The 18486-nt window shown below is 38.4% G+C and overlaps 1 protein-coding gene across 3 annotated transcripts in view; it reads right to left on the reverse strand.

The window, feature by feature from the left end:
• LOC137469670 (cohesin subunit SA-2-like) overlaps nucleotides 1-18486 on the reverse strand; it is a 58878-nt gene that overhangs the window by 40249 nt on the left and 143 nt on the right. The window contains exons 2-11 of one of the 3 annotated variants that reach the window (XM_068182634.1): nucleotides 18216-18384; nucleotides 13913-13997; nucleotides 13145-13291; nucleotides 11601-11697; nucleotides 10499-10575; nucleotides 6439-6510; nucleotides 4483-4687; nucleotides 3263-3414; nucleotides 1907-1980; nucleotides 1350-1473 (exon numbers count right to left, since the gene is read on the reverse strand). In XM_068182634.1, the coding sequence (XP_068038735.1) occupies nucleotides 1350-1473; nucleotides 1907-1980; nucleotides 3263-3414; nucleotides 4483-4687; nucleotides 6439-6510; nucleotides 10499-10575; nucleotides 11601-11697; nucleotides 13145-13291; nucleotides 13913-13997; nucleotides 18216-18259 (1077 nt within the window). In that variant the 5' untranslated portion in view covers nucleotides 18260-18384. Of the gene's footprint in view, nucleotides 1-1349; nucleotides 1474-1906; nucleotides 1981-3262; nucleotides 3415-4482; nucleotides 4688-6438; nucleotides 6511-10498; nucleotides 10576-11058; nucleotides 11150-11600; nucleotides 11698-13144; nucleotides 13292-13912; nucleotides 13998-18215; nucleotides 18463-18486 lie in introns of those variants that run through there. The other 2 variants (XM_068182633.1, XM_068182635.1) reach the window with 2 other exon arrangements.

Here is an 18486-nt window from a genome sequence, read left to right on the forward strand (position 1 = left end):
TGGTTTTTCTTCTGCTTGTCTGTTTTGGTGGTATTTGGAGTATTTTTAAAAATGCCTCTACTCAAAAAAAAAAAACAAAACAAAAACCTATAAGTAAAAGGAGAAAACCACTTGGGAATCTGGGCAATCTCCTCTATGGAACAGTCACCTGGCACAGTAAAGAAATTCTTCCTGAGCATCACATTTTACCCACTATTGTTCTACTGCTTGATGTTTTGCACTTACTGACTTATTTTGGTTTTTCTTCTGCTTGTCTGTTTTGGTGGTATTTGGAGTATTTTTAAAAATGCCTCTACTCAAAAAAAAAAACCAAACAAACCTATAAGTAAAAGGAGAAAACCACTTGGGAATCTGGGCAATCTCCTCTATGGAACAGTCACCCAGCACAGTAAAGAAATTCTTCCCGAGTATCCCATTTTACACACTGCCTATTGTTCTACTGCTTGATGTTTTGGACTTACTGACTTATTTTGGTTTTTCTTCTGCTTGTCTGTTTTGGTGGTATTTAGAGTATTTTTAAAAATGCCTCTACTCAAAAAAAAAAAAAACAAACAAACCTATAAGTAAAAGGAGAAAACCGCTTGGGAATCTGGGCAATCTCCTCTATGGAACAGTCACCCAGCACAGTAAAGAAATTCTTCCTGAGCATCACATTTTACCCACTACTGTTCTACTGCTTGATGTTTTGGACTTACTGACTTATTTTGGTTTTTCTTCTGCTTGTCTGTTGTGGTGGTATTTGGAGTATTTTTAAAAATGCCTCTACTCAAAAAAAAAAAACCAAAAAAAAACCAAAAACCTATAAGTAAAAGGAGAAAACCGCTTGGGAAATGGCTGGACTTCCTGTAAATATTTTCTGCATCTAACTGCCCATGAGAAATGCAACATTGAAGACTATTCTAATTCAATAGAATTGTAGTAGGTAATATTTATTTGTTCATTTTTTAATAAACTAAACAAAATTTTAAATGTCGATCAAGCCTAAAAGCAGAATTTCAGTCAACATTTAACCCTCTGAAAGGATATAAGCCATTTTACAGTTCAGAAATAACTCCTAATTCAGTAACATAAATAAAACTGCACATACAGCGATTCACACAGACTGGAAAAAATATTCTCTGTTATTTAGTGTTAAAATTGCTTTTAAAATAAAACCTGAAATGGGGAAGAAAGTAAATTCCTATTGTACCACCACAGTCTTAAAGATCTACTCTCAAGAATTAAAATGCTAGGATTCTTTCAAAAAAAAATGTAAAACAAAAAACCTAATGTACTAATTAAAAAAATTTATGTTTTAAGTACATTAAAAAATCTAATGTACTAAGTAAAAAAAAAATATTTAACTTTACCTTATCATACAGCATCCACCCAACATATTTTAAGTAGCTATCATTCAAAAAAGCATCTGGGTATGTTTTAATCCAGCTGCCAATTTCTTCAATGCAAGTTGCTCTGATCTCAGGGAAAACATCACTGTGAAATTATAAAATTGTAATATTAATACATTAAAAATTAATTTTAAAACTAATTCTATTATTTGCAATATTTTTATGTTCTGGAATTTCAAAAGCATGCATAATTCAAAATATTCCAAGTATTTTTATATTAATGTTACCAGTTATTCTTCAATCAACACTAAGGCTACTTTTAGCCACAAACTATTTTGCAGTTCTGGATATCTTCTCATTCACAAATGCACTGCTCTACAGCTAGCAGGAAGAACTGAAAGAACACACTAGAGAGGTCCTTTTGGAAGGCCAGATTCTTAAAAACAATTTAACCGCTACACTTTCCTTGACACCATCAGTGCCTCCAGGATGTTTAACTTGATTCTCATATCTGTACAATCCAAGCAAGAGGTCCTGGGGAATGCAGATACACGTCATGGCTTTGTTTTCACTCTTACCGGTAACGGTTTAGAAATGTCCCTTTGAAAATAGCATTCATCATGTTCTGTATCTCTAGAAGCTTATGCTCATACTGAAATACAAAAAGAACTGAATGTTAATATTGGTCCCACAATTCAGTACACATGAAAGATTTTCATCAGGGCCCTTGGAATACTACTGTGATGCAAACTGCTGGTGTTTACAAATGTTACCAACATAAAATGAGGGGTCTGTATCTGCACTAGTAACTGGCCTTTTTGTGGCTACATTCTGAGCAAAGATTTATTGGATACCAACTGCTAGCCTTGGGAAACAAGCTACTAGTCTGATACAGTGAGTCTTGATCTATCAGAAATCACACAAAGATACAGCACAAGTATTAAGCGATGTTCACATACAGATCCAAATTCTCTTTTCATGTAATTCTCTTTTCATTCTCTTTTCACCTTGAAGAGAGGTGGAAAAAAGGCAGACAAAGGAATTTTCAAAATACACAAACGCATTAAAAAACTGAATCCTGAAAATGTAGGTAGGAATTTCTCAAAATCCAAGTCACCTAATAAAAATATTCTCTCATCAACAGCATCAGGAAGGGTGACAAGATTGGGTTTTCCCTCCAACACACTCATTTCCTCTGTCTTTCCCATAAGATCAGACTTAAAATGATACTAAAATATCCTGCCTCACCCAAACACTCCTCCCCATAAAAAGGGTATTGTCTCTGTAACAGAGAATCCCACAGACATCTAAAACTCAGAACAGAGATAAGCGATTCTAAGGTCAGGAGACAAGGAACTATACCTGATGTTCATTCATCAAGTCACCTTCTCCCTCAAGCCAGAGTTATTATTTACAGTTATAGCTCTGCCTCTGGGAGTTGAAAAGGAGCTGTCTTTGAGCAGGGAAGAAACAACAGAAACTGAAAAGCAAAAATGATACAGGACATCCCTGAAGTTCAATCCATTTTTATAAAGCATGACTTACCCAGAGATGACACTTAGCCTGTGTCCCTTTTGCTTCATCACTAAAATTTAGGCTTGTAATTTGTACAAACATATACAAAATTGCACTTCCACAACACCAGAGCTACTGAGACAATTAAATTTGTGGGTAAATCTGTATTTGTGTGAAGATCAAGGGCTGATGACACCAATTTAGAAAAGCAACCAGTAGGACAGACATCACAGGTTAACAGTACGTAGAGCAGTTTTTACCTTGGTCATGTCCGTACCACTTAATCCAGCCAGTCACACCTGCTCTGCACCATGCATTAGATAAACATACAAACCTCAAAGAGCTGCACAGACCCAAAGCAAGCAGCCAGCAATCCTTTTACACTTTCACAAATCTCCCACACAAGATACTTCCCTAACCTCTTTCCTTTTTCTCTCCAGCTGATCAAGTCTGTAACTGGACCTCTTGCCACTTAGCCTCTTCTTCTCCACCTCATATAATCTTTGAGCGTTGTGTTTGTTGACATCAAGGTTCAGATGGACGCTTACAACTGCTGTCAGAAGTTTCATTGCTAAAAAAGAAACAAACCCAGCACAGTCAGCTTAGCTCAGAGATATGCAGCATAAATATACTCACCACTTTACCACAAAAAGGGTATGGTTAGCCAAATCCAGTTTATATTGAAAATATGAACACTATTAGATTATAGTAATTTGCTTTAAAATACAGTGCTTATTTTAAAGGCAGACAATGATCAAAAAGGGAAAACTAACTTCTATTTCTGGTGATTTAAAACTTTTGGTCAGAGTTCTGGTCAGAGAAGTCATTTACTGGGCAACTCTCTTGTATATTTATGTAATACTGATTTTTCTGCAAAAGAATCTAGAATTGTGGAACGGCTGACTGTTGGTAACCAAAAAAACCTGAAAAACAGTGAAGCCGATTCAGAAATGGCTGGGAATCTTAATATACCACTGGAACGGACAACATTCACATTCCTCTAAGGATTGCTGGATGGTTTGAACAGATTTCAAGTCAGTTTTTTGAGCCCTCAAAGCAAACGGCATACTTTAGAATAAATTACTCTTTAAGTGCTCTTTGCATGGCAAAGAGGGTATTTACTGGCTTTAGGGGAAAAAAGTAGTAGCTTTAGTGTCATCACGCTGCATGAAACAAAAATGTGCAACAAGCAACGTTCTTTTTAGCACAGAGACCACAAGAATAGCAGTTCTCCAAGAGAAGATTCTTAAGGTGAAGCATCTACTGCAACCTCATCATATTAGTTAGTGGAGGGAGGAAAACAACAAAATAGAAAACTGTGAAAAATCAGTTACTGAAAAATATAATACTCAGAACAGCAAAATTCTGAAGTCAGTCATGTCACACATTAAAGTTTCCTTTATAAAGAAAAAATTGTGTTAGATCTATCATATCTAAAGCATTCAAATTCAAATTCAATTTAGATACATGTGGGAACAGTTTATATTATAGACATTCATACAACATACACTAGGAGGAAGGTACTCTCAGTGCGTAAGAGAACTGCTCTAGTAAATATTTTTTCAATTTAGAACTGTTTTGTTAGTACACAAGTCAATAAAACTCAACACCTCTATAGCAACTCTGCAAGTGATTTTACCTGCCAAAGTGCTTGTGTGCCTGAATGCTCTGACCATGGAATCTGCTAACCCTGTAAGCAGCGAGATGATGGTGTCCATCAAGTAGTTATCATACAGGATGCTGCACTGGCACTGCTGGACAAGCACTGCAATGAATTCACAGAAATTGGCCTTGAACTTCTTCCAATAGGGTCCTGTTCTGATCAGTGGGTAGTCTTCATTGTCCTGCACAAGACAGACAAGTTGAGAGAAAACATACTACTTAGTTCAGCTTCTGCATTCCCATCTCTCCCACTGAACATCAGAGACAGTTTTGCTGACAGTTTCACTTCATTCCCTGTTAACTTTTTTCATGATTAGTATTCCAAAGTAGTGACGAGCAACTAGGATACAAGCAAGTAGAGAGACAAAATAGCTTTATTCAAGCTACACATAATAACAGCTCACATTTGAAAGCAACGTATGCAAAGCAGCTGTAAACAGACAGGAGGGAGAAAGTGTGTGAAGGCAGAGCAGAGTAAGTAACTTTCACTGGCATAAACCATGAGCACTCCTGGCTTATTCTATTTTCACACAAGTAGCAGTGCTTCCCCACTTTTCTATCCTTCCTCTTCCTGCAAAAGTATGGTAAAATCCAGGCAGAAAATGAAGTAAGTGAAAAGTGGAGACAAACAACTGTGGTGTGAACAGGACAGGACTGTTCTCCTCAGCAGCACTGCCAGCTTGAGCAGTTTATCAGGCTAAAGCTTAATGCCAAATACTTGGTCATTCAGCCATACCACCTGTACCTGGGTCTCCAAAACACCCCACAGAAACTGTAAGTGGGCAATACATTTGACATCATGCAAAAAGCAAGTTACAATAAAAACGTAAGCGTCTACAGTATGGTTGATACTGCCAGGAGGAAAGCAGACAGAGGGAAGGTGAAATGACTTCTCCCACAAAGTAGCGGAAAGCACACTTAGACAGACTTTGCAAATGGCAGCCTCAGTGTGAACATTTATTTCATGTACACCTCACAGATCCCAGGAACGGCTCAGAATATTAATTTGCATCTTCATAGTTTCCATGTGTGAGTGGAGTCAAGGAACTCCAAAACTTCACTCACTGTGGAAAACCTCTTCCTGAAGGCTGGCCACTGCTCAACTGGTCCTTGACCAGGGGGCAAACACCTTGTCAGCCACATTCTAACACACCATCACACACAGCATAACCTCCGGTGCTTATAAAGTACACTTCATGCTTTTCTCTTGTAATTATGTTTCCAATGCAGAAGGGCTGCTCCTTCTTTAATGATAAATGCAAACACAGGATGATCACAGGGCTGGCTGCAACCCAAAGCACATCAGGAATTTGGAATATGCTCCTGACCCGGCTGTAAGAGTCAGTTCAGAGCCTAACAGTAGCAGCAAGTGCCAAAACAGAAAGGGAAGTTTCCAGCAAGCCTCATTTAATACTTCTTGATCATGACACGGACAGTAGAAAGGCCATCTACATCTTCAGGAAATACCTACTTTATCACCAAAGCTTACACCTCAATCTGAAAAGCAGCCCAAAATACACAAAGACTTCTCAATTTTTAAGAGCATTTCTGCTGCCCATGTTTATCACACTGGGATACTCTAATGGTAACACGCACACTGTAACCATATACACAACATGAAGGGCACACCACCTAAATTTAGGCACCTAACTTAGGATTCCCTCAGATTCCTTTCATAACCACTAGAGAAATAACTCTGCTTCCAGAAATCAAGTCAGATTAACCCCTTAACACAGGTTCTTCCAGAGAACTATTCAAATCACTCAACAGAGTGATGTGAGCTCCTGCTCTGACTCAACCAAGAAATGTTTCCTCCTTTCATACAGAGTCTACAGAAAGAGAGGAAAGTCAAAATGAAGTGTCAACAAGGAGTTCAGATAAATTCCCCAGAGAAAAAGCTATACCACAGTTGTGAAAACTACAACAGCCCTACCATGTCCACTGGCCAAGTAACTGTTAGGATCCAAGGATATGCCATGAATTTCTTATACTGCAACCCAGTTTCCTGTAATGAAGGAGACAAAATTTTGAAAGCTTGTTAATGAAATGGCACAGATAATTCATAGACAAAATAATTACAAAACATACAACATATTTCAAAGGCCATTAGAACTGCAAACAATGTGTATTACAGGTGACCCACACAAGCCAAAATACTACAAAAAACCTAAATCCTTCTCATCTGGGTTTTGTTTGTTTTTTTTTTTTTTAAACCAATGACAGAAGAAAGACACTGTTGTATGAAATCCTAATATGAACAACGCATTTCCAAAATTTATAAGCAAACATATACAAAGTATAACCCTCATTATTAACAATAAGATAAGGCTCCTCAGCAAGTCAAAGTATAAAAAACCATTTTCAACATTTGGTACCTAGATGTAAAGCATCTAAACCCTAAAAAAAAAAAAAAACATTCTGAGCTTTTCAAATTAGAGAGAAATGTTTTCATCACCAGTGTGACTTAATTCAAAGATGTTTTCTCAACTCTGCAATTATTCCAAAACAAAGGCATTAAATATAGAGCTCTTTATCAGGTTCAGTGAAGTACAAGTATTTCTATCCCCATCTAGCTGTACAGCTAAGCTCCAAAGTTAACTCTTCCCTTCCTAAATGTCTGAGCAACAAAACTGGAAAGAAAAACTCCCTAAGAACAAAGAACTGAAAGAAGTAAATGTCACAAACAGGAACAAAAGCAGAAGAAACAGATTATCTTAAAAGAGAAGAAAAACAAAAAAACAGTGTAAAGACAAGACTGTCTCGTCACTGAGGAATACCATGGCTCACAAAGATGAAATAAATGCCTCAATGACCATATTAAAGCTATTCTCTGCTTCCAACATCAGTACAAGTTTCCACAGAATTACAGAAAGACTGAAATTGAGAGGGATTCTTTGACATCACCTAATCCAACCCCACCTACTCAAGCAAGGTCAGCTAGCATAGGCTGCCCAGTGCAGTGTGCAACCAGCACCTCTGCTCTCAACTCCTGGAAATGCGGTTACCATAACTAACGCAATTTTAAGAGGCAAGCAGCCCTTCTCTGTGACCAAGCAGGTCACGCATTCATTACCTCGTTACCAGGCCCTGAAGGTCCTGTGAACCAAGCAGACAAATCAAACAGATTAACTTCCCTCCCTCATAGTCTCGTGGTTCCTGGGTGCCAGACCAATTACTCCCTTCCTTACCAACCCTGCACGTCCCAGGCATTCAGCCAGGCAGGGGGTGGCAATGACCCAGTCAGAGAACAGGGAAGCATCATAGCACCCAGAGCACTGTCAACAGAATCAAGGTACTGCAAGGTCTAAGTGGTGAACTCTGACCAGAGCTCCTGCTGGACAGTGAGACCTGAGCTATATTATAAATTCTACATGATGCTATTATATTGATTCTGCTCATAGAAATCCTGTGCCATTTTAATCATAAATTCTGCTCTGTACTAATAATAACATACTGTTAAGAAATAAAGCTTTAACTACGATTAATGCCATCAGCATTCTGTCAAGGATCCCTCAAAGTACTCATCTTTTCCCTCACTGTCAGGTGATGCCATGAGCAGTCAAATACTATCTTCAGAGACTCCACAACCTCTCTTGGCAATCTGCTCCACTGTTTGACCATTCTCTCAGTAGAAGTTTTCTAGTGTTCAGGTAAAACTTTGTCCATTTTAGTTTGCACCCACTGCCCATCTTGGTTTGCCTTTGCATTCACCATCTCACCGCACACCACTGACTGGAGCTGTGCTTCCTTGTGTCACATCAGGTATTTTAACACATGAGTGAGATTCCTTTGAGCCAGCTTCTTTCCAGACTGGACAAGCTCAATTCCCTCAGCCTCTCTCTCCTCATATGATGAGGAGATGGTCATGATCATAAATCATCTTTGTGGCCCTTCACTGACTTCTCTCCAGTAAACCCATCACTCTCTTGTTCTGTAAGGTCCAGAACTTGACTCAGCAGTCCAGATGAGTCTCAGTAGTATGAGCAGAGAGGAAAGACCATCCCCCATGATCTGCTGGCAATGCTCTGCCTAATGCAGGCCAGGAGGTTGTTGGTCAGCTTTGCAGCAAGGGTGCATTGCTGGCTCATGTTCATTTTTTGTCACCCACACCAAGATCCTACTCTGAAGAGCTGCTTGTCAGTCAATCAGCCCCCAGTGTGTAGTGGTGCACAGGGTTATTCACTCCCAGGTTCCTAGGGCTTCCTGTTGTAGAACTTCATGAGGTTCCCCTCTGCCAAACTCTCCAGTCTGTTGAGGATCCCTCTGAACAACAGAACAACCACCTGACTTGACAGCTAATCCTCCCCGTTTTGCATCATCTGAAAATCTGCTAAGAGTAAACTCTTCCTTGGTGTCCAGGTCATTATTAAATATGTAAAACAGCATTGGCCCCTGGGGTACAGCACTAGTGAGTAGCCTCCAACTGGACTTTTTGCCACCCACAGGCCTGGATGTTCCACCAGTTTTCAGTCCACCTCACTGACCACTAACTCATACTTCACCACCATGTCCATGAGGATATTAGGAGTTCTTTTCTTGCCATACTGAACTCTATTAACATTTCCCACTAACATTAGTAAGAATTCTAGGAGGAAGCATTGGTACAAGGATATAATGTTGCAATTAACTGAACAGCAATGCCATGGCTGAATCACTGAAATGATCATGAAAGAATTCCCTGAATGCTAGAAACATACAGTAAAAATTCAAAGGCAAGATGATACTGAGCAAATATTGGGCAATATTTTCCACTCTCATTACTACTTTCACTATTACTGTCACTAGTTTTCAAAAAAGGCTTTGGAAATCACAGTAGCCGCCTATGGCACTCCTTCTCAACTAACTTAAGCCAGTAACTTATAATTCCATCTTATTTATGAAAAAGATAAGAAAGAATTTACTTTCTTCATAAAGCATGGAAAATACAGCTTCTAAGGCAACTGCAGAACCTGCCTTTTTGCCCAGGACAGGTGAAATGGTTACAGAGCTGTAATATTTCTAGGCTGATGGTAAAAATAAATCACATCTTTGTATCTGCCAGAGTGCCTGCACTATCATGAGTGCTATTCAGGGCTAATTTAGTTGGCAAAGAACTTCCAGACTACTAATTTATATGACCAGACACATATAGGTTCATTTCTGTCAAAAAATTAGCCCAAGTGCTATTACACTTCTAAAATGAAGAAAACCATGTTGGCAAATTCACCCTCTGTGGGAATTTCTACAGCAGCTGGTCTTTGAGAGATGCTCAATTAAAATAAGGCTGATGGCTGCTGCTTGACAAATCAATTCAGAAGTGACAAATATAGGGGAAAAAAAGCATGGAAGCAACTGTGAGAGCACTGCAGAAAATTTAATGTTGCCATAATTAGTCAAGGAGCAGTCAAGCAGTGAAACAGCATTGTAAAGCTATGTGCTTTTCTTAACAATTCACAAGAAATTAAATACTCACTACTGTTTTCACAATTATCTAACAATCTGAAATGTATTTTTCTTCTTCCATATGACATAATACAGTTATTAAAAATCACAATTGTCAGTAAAGCAGAAATAACATATTCAAATAAAATATCTGCTAAAAATATCTTTGAAATAATTCATCAGTAATCCATATTAGTATTTTTTAAAGGACCTACCAACCAAATACCAAAGGAACCATTTACCTGCTGCAGTGCTGGGTTATATCTACCTCTATAAAGTCATTATCAAAAAAACTCCTAACAGAAAGATTCATGAAGGCTACAGTCAGACAGCCCTAATAAAACTCTCAAAATAAAAGTAACTTTAAAAAAAAAACATATCTTGCTGCTGCTAAAATGGGTCATTACGACAACAAATTTCTCTTGCAAAAAAAAAAAAAAAAAAAAGGTTTATTTTACTAAATAAATGAAGTGGTACAGAGCTCCTAAGCAACAGGAATTCCATCCAGGCTGGCTATTAAGGTAGAGCCTACTGTTTATATAAAAGACATGCAAAATCAAAGTTGCACCTACCTTATCAAAGGTCTCTGTCATTTTTTGCATGACATCCTTCTTGTACAAACTTTGAAACTTCTCTGCTGTTACCATGCCTAAAAAATGGTAGTGTTTTAGAAAGAATTATTGACAGCTCTACAACATTAATCAAGTCCAAACCACAGGAAGGACTTCATTAAATTTAGACATGCCAAAGACAGGGGAATTCTGTTTTATGTCTATATTCTGGTACAGGCAATATATATATATATATATATATAAAGAGACACGTAAATTAATTGATAGGAAAAAGTACTGATGAACCAAAACTGAAATTCCCATTAGAGAAGTCTGCTCTGTGCTGTCTGGAAAGGCTATTTTCTCTGTTCATTCATTTACTTCAAGGACTGACTAAAATTTTGCCCACAGGTCAAAACTAGTCAAAAACCCCAAATTATTTCTCATAAGAGAAGGCATATTAGTCAAAGACCTAGGGGAAAAAAAGAAAGACACGTAAAAAGCATGCTTAAATACACTCTAGCTGCTTAAATACACTCAGAAGTTTCAAACTAACAGGACAGTCTTCTTAAAACTCTTACTTGCCATCCTGAAGCATTTCACTAGCAGACTCTCCCTAGAAGGCTTCAATGTTTGTTATGAAACAGCTTCACAACTCTCTAGCAAAAGCAACTGCAATGAGGCAAGGCATTGCTTTTCTAGCCACCAAAGCAGGGAGCTGAATTTGCTAGCTGCTTATTTTCAAATAAGGATACTAGCAAACAAAAGATACCAGGATATATAAAACAAATGGCAACTGAAACACTGGATTTTAATTAGAACACTCATCAAAAGCACTGTCCCTATGTGAGGATTCTCCAAAGCAATGTGACATGCCACTTCAGAAACCTGACCCTGCAAACCTTGTTCAAATACAACTCTCAGAGCTGGAATGCTGCTAGCACAAAGAATTTAACCAGCAGCATTCTTTTCTATTTTGCCTGCCCATCTGGAGTTCGTCTTAACGAACTGTAGCGATCATAAGTTCATGATTTACTGGAGAGAAAAACTCCATTTCAAAAAGCACACTTCAGACTCCTCTCACACACAGACAGTGGAAGGGGCTGCAAAGAAGGTAAATTACCTTGACAGCCTGAGCACTGAATGAAGAAGTTGATGAGATCCAGAAGTGCCACATTCCTGTCTTGTTTATAAGCTTCAACCCAGTCAACTACCACAGACTAGAACAGATTAAAGAAGCTCATTAGTCAGGAGATGAACACAGTTTGCTGCACTCCACTGAAGAGACCCACAATAAAGACAAAAACTAACACTGCTCCATTTCCATTAAATTACAAAACCAAGAATAAACTCCAAGCAATTCTCTTCCATTTCTAGTAGTTCTAAAAGACTCTTTCATGTCTTAAACTGATTTAGACAATGCTGCTTTTCACAGATGCTTTCCTTCCTGTTAACATGGAGAATTACCACAGTTTTAATATATGTAATATAAAAAAAATTTAAAAGTTGTCCTCCTGAGTTCTTGATTGCATTGAGGTAACAATTAAATTTAAAAACAAAGAAATAAACACAAACAACAACAACAAAAAAAACCCCACACATACATTTAGGCTCTGCACCATTTAATAATTAGTATTAAATTATACTAGCAATTTACCCTGGAAGTTCTCTTTTTCTCTAGCACTTGATTTGTGCAGGAGGTTTGAAGCAGTTCACATACTAACAGAGGCCAAAAAACAACTCCAAATTTCATTTCTAGGGCAGTACAGCCTACAGCCTCTAAGTGACGTGGTTCTCCTGGGACAGGCCATCCAGGCTTCAACCCACCAGTAGTTCCACACAGCAGTTCTAATAAATTCTAGCAGCAACAGAACTCAAGCTTTTGTTTCTTTTTGTCAAGAAACAAAAGCTGCCTTTCCAAGACCTTCCCATGATCGTTGGCACAGCAGAAGCCAAGCTCTTCAGGGAGCTCTACTGAAGTTACCCCAGTAGCACAAAGGTTTCACATCCAAAATATAAATGTACTTTTCATGCACATGTGTACTCACACACACTGCTTACAAACACTACACACCAGAGACATATCTATAACTCTACATAAAAATATTTGGGACTACAGATTTTCATACACATATACCAAGATAATATACACATGTGCTCACAGAATATGGGGAGGTGGGCTTCCTCACATTGAAGAAAATTGCTAACTATATAGATGAACAAGGAACCTGGCTATTATACAAGCTGCTGGCAAACTGCATTGGAATGAAGGTAAAAGATTAATGGTACAAGGCAAGCACGGGGAGGGGGAGGAAGAAAAGAAAAAGAAAAAAAAAATAGAAAAGCCTGATTTTTCATAATTCTGAACAACTAAAATTTGCTATTGATTAATCTTTTCCACATTTTTAAAAATAATTATTGTATATTAAGGCATTGTAGACCGGTTTAGGTACAATTTCCTTCCTATTTTTAAATATCTGACAGCTACCTCTTCACTAATTTCTTGAAGCTTTCCAAGAGCCACACTCACAGCAGTTTCCCAATCAAACATGTTTCTTCCCTAGCTAATCCAAAATTTAAATGTTCCACAGCACAAATAATGGAAATGACCACCGTTTATTCACCTTCCCTCCACCAAGTGCTTTCAGAACTCAGTGCTGGGAATACCTGCACGGCCTGCTTCCCCATGCTAACCACTTCAAACAAGGTAACTGCCTCAACCACTTCTCCATTCTGCAGCTGGCTCACTCTTCTGCTAGCAGTAGAACTCCTCCTTATGTTTTCACACTGCTCTCGGACCTTCCGCTTCTCTCTCTGAAACGAGTCAAGTAAACAAAGTATGTGAGAAAACACAACACACAACAGACATTCACAGATACAAGTTTATTTTGCTCTTATTGTAATCACTTCCCCAGGCTGCTCAGTTTTATGTCCCAAGGATCCCAACAATGCCTTACCAAATACGACCATACTAAAAGGGGATGAAAGAAAGGATTTACCAGTTTGAATTTTACTCTTAACAATGAGTCATAAGCATAGAAAAAATATAACAGGAAAGAAGTTTTTGTACAGTTGCACACTACCCAGAAGGCAGTTTTCAGTGTCAGCTGTCATTTCTGAAGAATAGAAAGCAAGCACAGAAGCTCTTCTACATCTTTTCACTCACAGGTTAAACTCACTACCTGCAAATTAACATCAGCTGCACACAAAGCACAGAAAGAAGAGCAATGCTGAAATGAACTGACCATTCAAAAGCCAGCATTAAGGCTCTGCTGCCAATGGAATTTGAGGGTCAAGCTGTATCCAGTGTCCAACTTTTAGATGCAGTGTGATTGCTGCATGCAATACTCAATTTTGCAACAACTGAATGAGACACAAAATAAACTCCACAACTTAAAAGAATTAAAACTTTTAAAAGCTTAAAAATTGACTTACTGGTGTTTTCAGGTTGCCATTTCTCACACAGGTGCCATTCTGCGCAGCAGACTCGGGCACAGTCTCATCATGGACACCATTCTCTCTAAGGTGTAACAAACATGTTGAAGGGGTTAGCAGTGAGCACTCAGAACTACACACTTCAGGACAAAACCAGAAGAAAATAAAAGCAAATACATGTATTTTAGTATTTTTAATTCGTTGTTTGAAAGTGGTGACATTTTGTCACTAAAAGCCAAACAGCTAACTTTAAAAGTACAACAGAAATGTGGGGCCTTTTTCAAGCTACTGGATTGATATGCAGATAATTAGAAAACCAGCAAAGCTACCAATGGTATCAAGGAAGTATAAAATAAGTATATGAAAAAGAAAGCTGACGTTGACTTAATGCATCCTTTGTTGACTTAAGAGCTTTGCACCATGAACCAACAACACAAGTAGGCATTCACTGTGTGGGTGCCCTAAGCTAAACAAGGCAGTAACATTTCACAGGTCTACATTTTAAACTGGGAGGAAGAAATTGGTTTATTTTGTTTATAAAACATGCTGAAGAAAAAAGACACATAAAAAACTTCATTTTCAGGTCATTGCTAATATCATGGAGGAATAATTTTATAAAGAAAGATGCACCTTCTGGGAGATCTGGAGCCATACATTTATCTGCAATGAAACCGTGCCACCTTTCATCATTCCCAGTGCTAACAATGTGCTTTGCCAAAGGTCATGTTTGAGTAGACGAGCTGGATCCCACTTGTGCAGCAGGTCCAGTACTGGAAGCTGGCTGCAATGGCCTCCTTTAAACTACAGTGGCCAGGACATGAAGCCAGTTGACTTGTACTACAGGAAGGCACAGAAAGAAAGTAAATACGAGAGTGTAAAATTACTTCTATTTTCATGATACTACTGCAACACGAGAGTGTACTAACACAAGTGACCACTCTACAAACAAAAAAAACCAGCATGTTACACTATCAGGTACAGTCAACTCTCCAGTACCCACTGTTGGCTAACAAAGATGGAGAATTAACTGTTCTATGGATACAGAGCCAGATCAACTGCACCTAGGTTTATCAATGCCAGATAAGCATTTTTATCGTTCTTCTTCCCACAATTGTTTTGCAAAGCTAATTCTGAGACTGAATAGCATCAACTGCAGGACCAAGGTCCCAACATTATTTTGTTGGTAAGAGCAGACAGGTTTTATTTAAACATGTCTCTGCTTACATTTTTGATCTACTGAGACACTTCCAAGAAGTGATGTAGAATGAGGCTTCCAAAGACTCCTATAAAAATTCTATATGAATATAAAATTGCACAAAAATATATAAAATTTCTAAATACAATTATGCATACGCTTACCTTCCTTACAGAGAAATGTCCCATGAAAGTTAAACTCCATTAATTACTAGTTATAGAAAAGTTCAAAACATGCCACAGTGTTTGATAGACAAAAGGAAAGAAAATAATTCAGGATGAACCAATCCTTATACCAACTGTGTGGACTTCTGCATGTGAAGAGTGGGATAAACTATAGCTCCCAGCTGAGTCAGCATTCTATAAGCAATCATTCACAAAAGTTTCCAATTGTCTTCTTTGATTTAAAATTGTGAGCCACAGAGATTAACTATCCCAAGTACTACCAGAGACTTCCCAGCTGAAAAGAACAAACAGCAAGGGACAGCAATATGCACTGCTTTTCTGATGCCAGTTTGCTCTTCTCAGATCCTTCTACAAACCACAAAACCAAAAAGAATCCAAACATGTTTGGCAAGGAGCTGTTTCTCCTATGGGACTAAAGCCTTTCACTCTTTATTTCAAAGCAGAATGCATCACTGTGGGGCTGGACTAACAGGTTCTTACTTGCACTGTTTCACAGGAACTACAACTCAGGTGCCAGCCAACACCATAGTAACATGGGTTACTAGTTTCTGCACTGTACCTCAATGTAACACTCAACACACCTTCAAAACCTTTTCTGAATTGTTCACAAGTACTAGTTAGCAACTTACTCCATCCCATAATGAAGGTAAATGCACTGAATTTGATTCTAGAAACTATATCTGAGTCCAAGTTGGTTTAAAACACTTAAATAATTAAAAAATCAGAACTGCCATAGGACAGCTCCATCAAGGACTTGTCTGATCATGTACTGCCTTTAGTATCTCTGTCTAGAACATACTTCTTTGAAGGTTTAATTCACGCTTCTCTTTCCCAAAGAATATCCTGAAGGACAGCACTCTGGACAGTATCTACTGGCCTTGTGCTACTTGTTTAGTCTCTTATGCCAGACAAAATGTACTTGTGGCAAAAGGGGCCCAACAAAGTAAGGAAATGCCTGGCATACAGAACAGCATGTTAGCAAAGCTCAGCCAAACCTCCAAGAGTGGGAAGACCACAGATCTACAGATCCATCATGCTGCTGAGCCAAATAAAACATATCTGGGGTGAAACCTGTTAAGAGTACCTGTTACACATGCAACTAAACATCTACCTTAAGCATTTACCAAATTTAACTAAGCACTAAATACTAATAAGATTTAGTTTCTGAACTGTTTCACTTTTTTTTTTTTTTTGGTAGCCTTTAATACTGAAGCTTCCAGTGAGGCTATTCATAAAGCAGGTACAAACATTTGCAGAAACTAGACCAGCACCTAGAAACTGAACCCCATGAAACCACTGAGCAATTAGATGGGATATTCAAATGGAACTTTCATTTGCACAACTACATTTCCGTTGAAGAAACTATTAAAAGAATTAAGACATCCTCATATCTTCTTAAGCACAACATAGATATTACTGTACCTAGCTGGGGAAGACACGGGGGTCACTTCTGCAGCAATCCCTATACAGATCTCCATTTAACATCTCCTCAACCATAGGAGTACAATGGTAGGGTGACAAATTTTGAACTTGCTGTGGTTTTTTTTTCCTCCCTTCGTTATTCTGCACCATGTTGAGCACTTCTGCATGTATACATTCACTGCTTCATGCAGTGGAAGAAACAGCTCCCAGCCATTTAGCTGCTTCCATCAGCAACCAGTAAGAAAGCATAAGCAGAATGCCATTTCTATTTCCACCTTTATACCCTGTTAAGTATGGTTCAGAGACTCATTTTTACCTTATGTTCCTACCACAGTATTATCCTTTCACCAGCACTTGAAGTATTACTGATAAAAGACCTGAAGTACGAAGGAAGCCAAGTTCCACATCTAATCCTCAGACACAATACTACTGTGATAACGTCTGAATTCAGTTTTCTTATCCTAATAAACATTTAGAAGAGATTTGGTGACTCACACTTGAAAAGAAAAGTACCTCTTTACCAAGGAGGCAATATATTCCTTTTGCTATGTAAAAGGAACAATTAATCTATGCTACTGAAAGAATCCTACCTGCAAATTTTTAAAACTATAAATTTCAAAACAACTGGTTCATCTTTTAGAAGCAACACAAGAAGCTCCACTAAGCAATTGCCATGTGCCTGCCTAACACTTCTGAAGGTAAAAGGCTGGTTTCAGATGAAACATACTGGAATATATGGGAAGTTATTCATGTCATCATGGGCTACAATTCTCAGCTTTCATTAGAGCATAATGAAGCAAAACACATGGAGCAAACAGGCCCAGAATGTGACAGGATCAGAAAAGACTAGGCTGCAATGAGTTCAAAGCACACAACAGTGGACACCTAAGAAGTTACACTCTTTGAAACCAAACAAAAAATACACAAATGTTTTCACTTTACATTTTATTTATATTTATTCTAGTAGAACTTCTAGTTGCCATTGTGTAAACAATTATATGAATACTTTATCTCATCTCAATAGATGACTAACAAATACATTATAAAAGGAAAAAGACATGATGGATCCCTGATAAAAGCTATACAAAATATATAGAAGCAATGCCCCCATCAACGCCAACAGGGAGCTTGCAGATTACTTAGCACTCTTCTCCCTCAGCATCCCTAAATTCTCCAATAAAGGGAACACATGCACTGACAATGAATCTGCCCCTTTTTTTTTTTTTTGTAAGGTGCAATGTGGTGAATAAGGCACAGAAAAGCTTGCAAAGCCAAGGTCCCTGTCAAACAGCATAAGATACTCCATTAAGAAGACGGTAAATAGTACATGAAACGAAATAAAATGAAGATATTCGTAACAATGCAGAGCAAACCCCTTTTTTTCCCCTTTCTCCCCAAGATGACACACTACAGACTGCCACGGTATCTGCACGGCACCAACCCAAGGGACAGCACCCGAATTTGCCCATAGATTTTACAGGCAACCTGTGCCAGGTCTTACTTTTGGCTGGGAAGGTTACTGGCTGCGTTGGGCTCGGCTATCATTTCCGCTACATTATTTCAGCAGCACAAACAAGCTGTCACGACCTTCTGAGGAAACTTCACCGAAATCGAGAGTGTTAAAAACTTAACAACCCTTCGGCTTTTGCGGGCGGAGCAGAGGCCGAAAACTGTCAAGAAAGGCACACAAAGAGACTTAATTCCAGGCAAACCAGGGCAGAAACAGTCCCCCCTCCATCCCCACCGCGGCCACAGAAGAGGATGAAACAGAA

Source organism: Anomalospiza imberbis, chromosome 2 (assembly GCF_031753505.1).
Source record: "Anomalospiza imberbis isolate Cuckoo-Finch-1a 21T00152 chromosome 2, ASM3175350v1, whole genome shotgun sequence".
Classification (NCBI taxonomy): Eukaryota; Metazoa; Chordata; class Aves; order Passeriformes; family Viduidae; genus Anomalospiza; species Anomalospiza imberbis.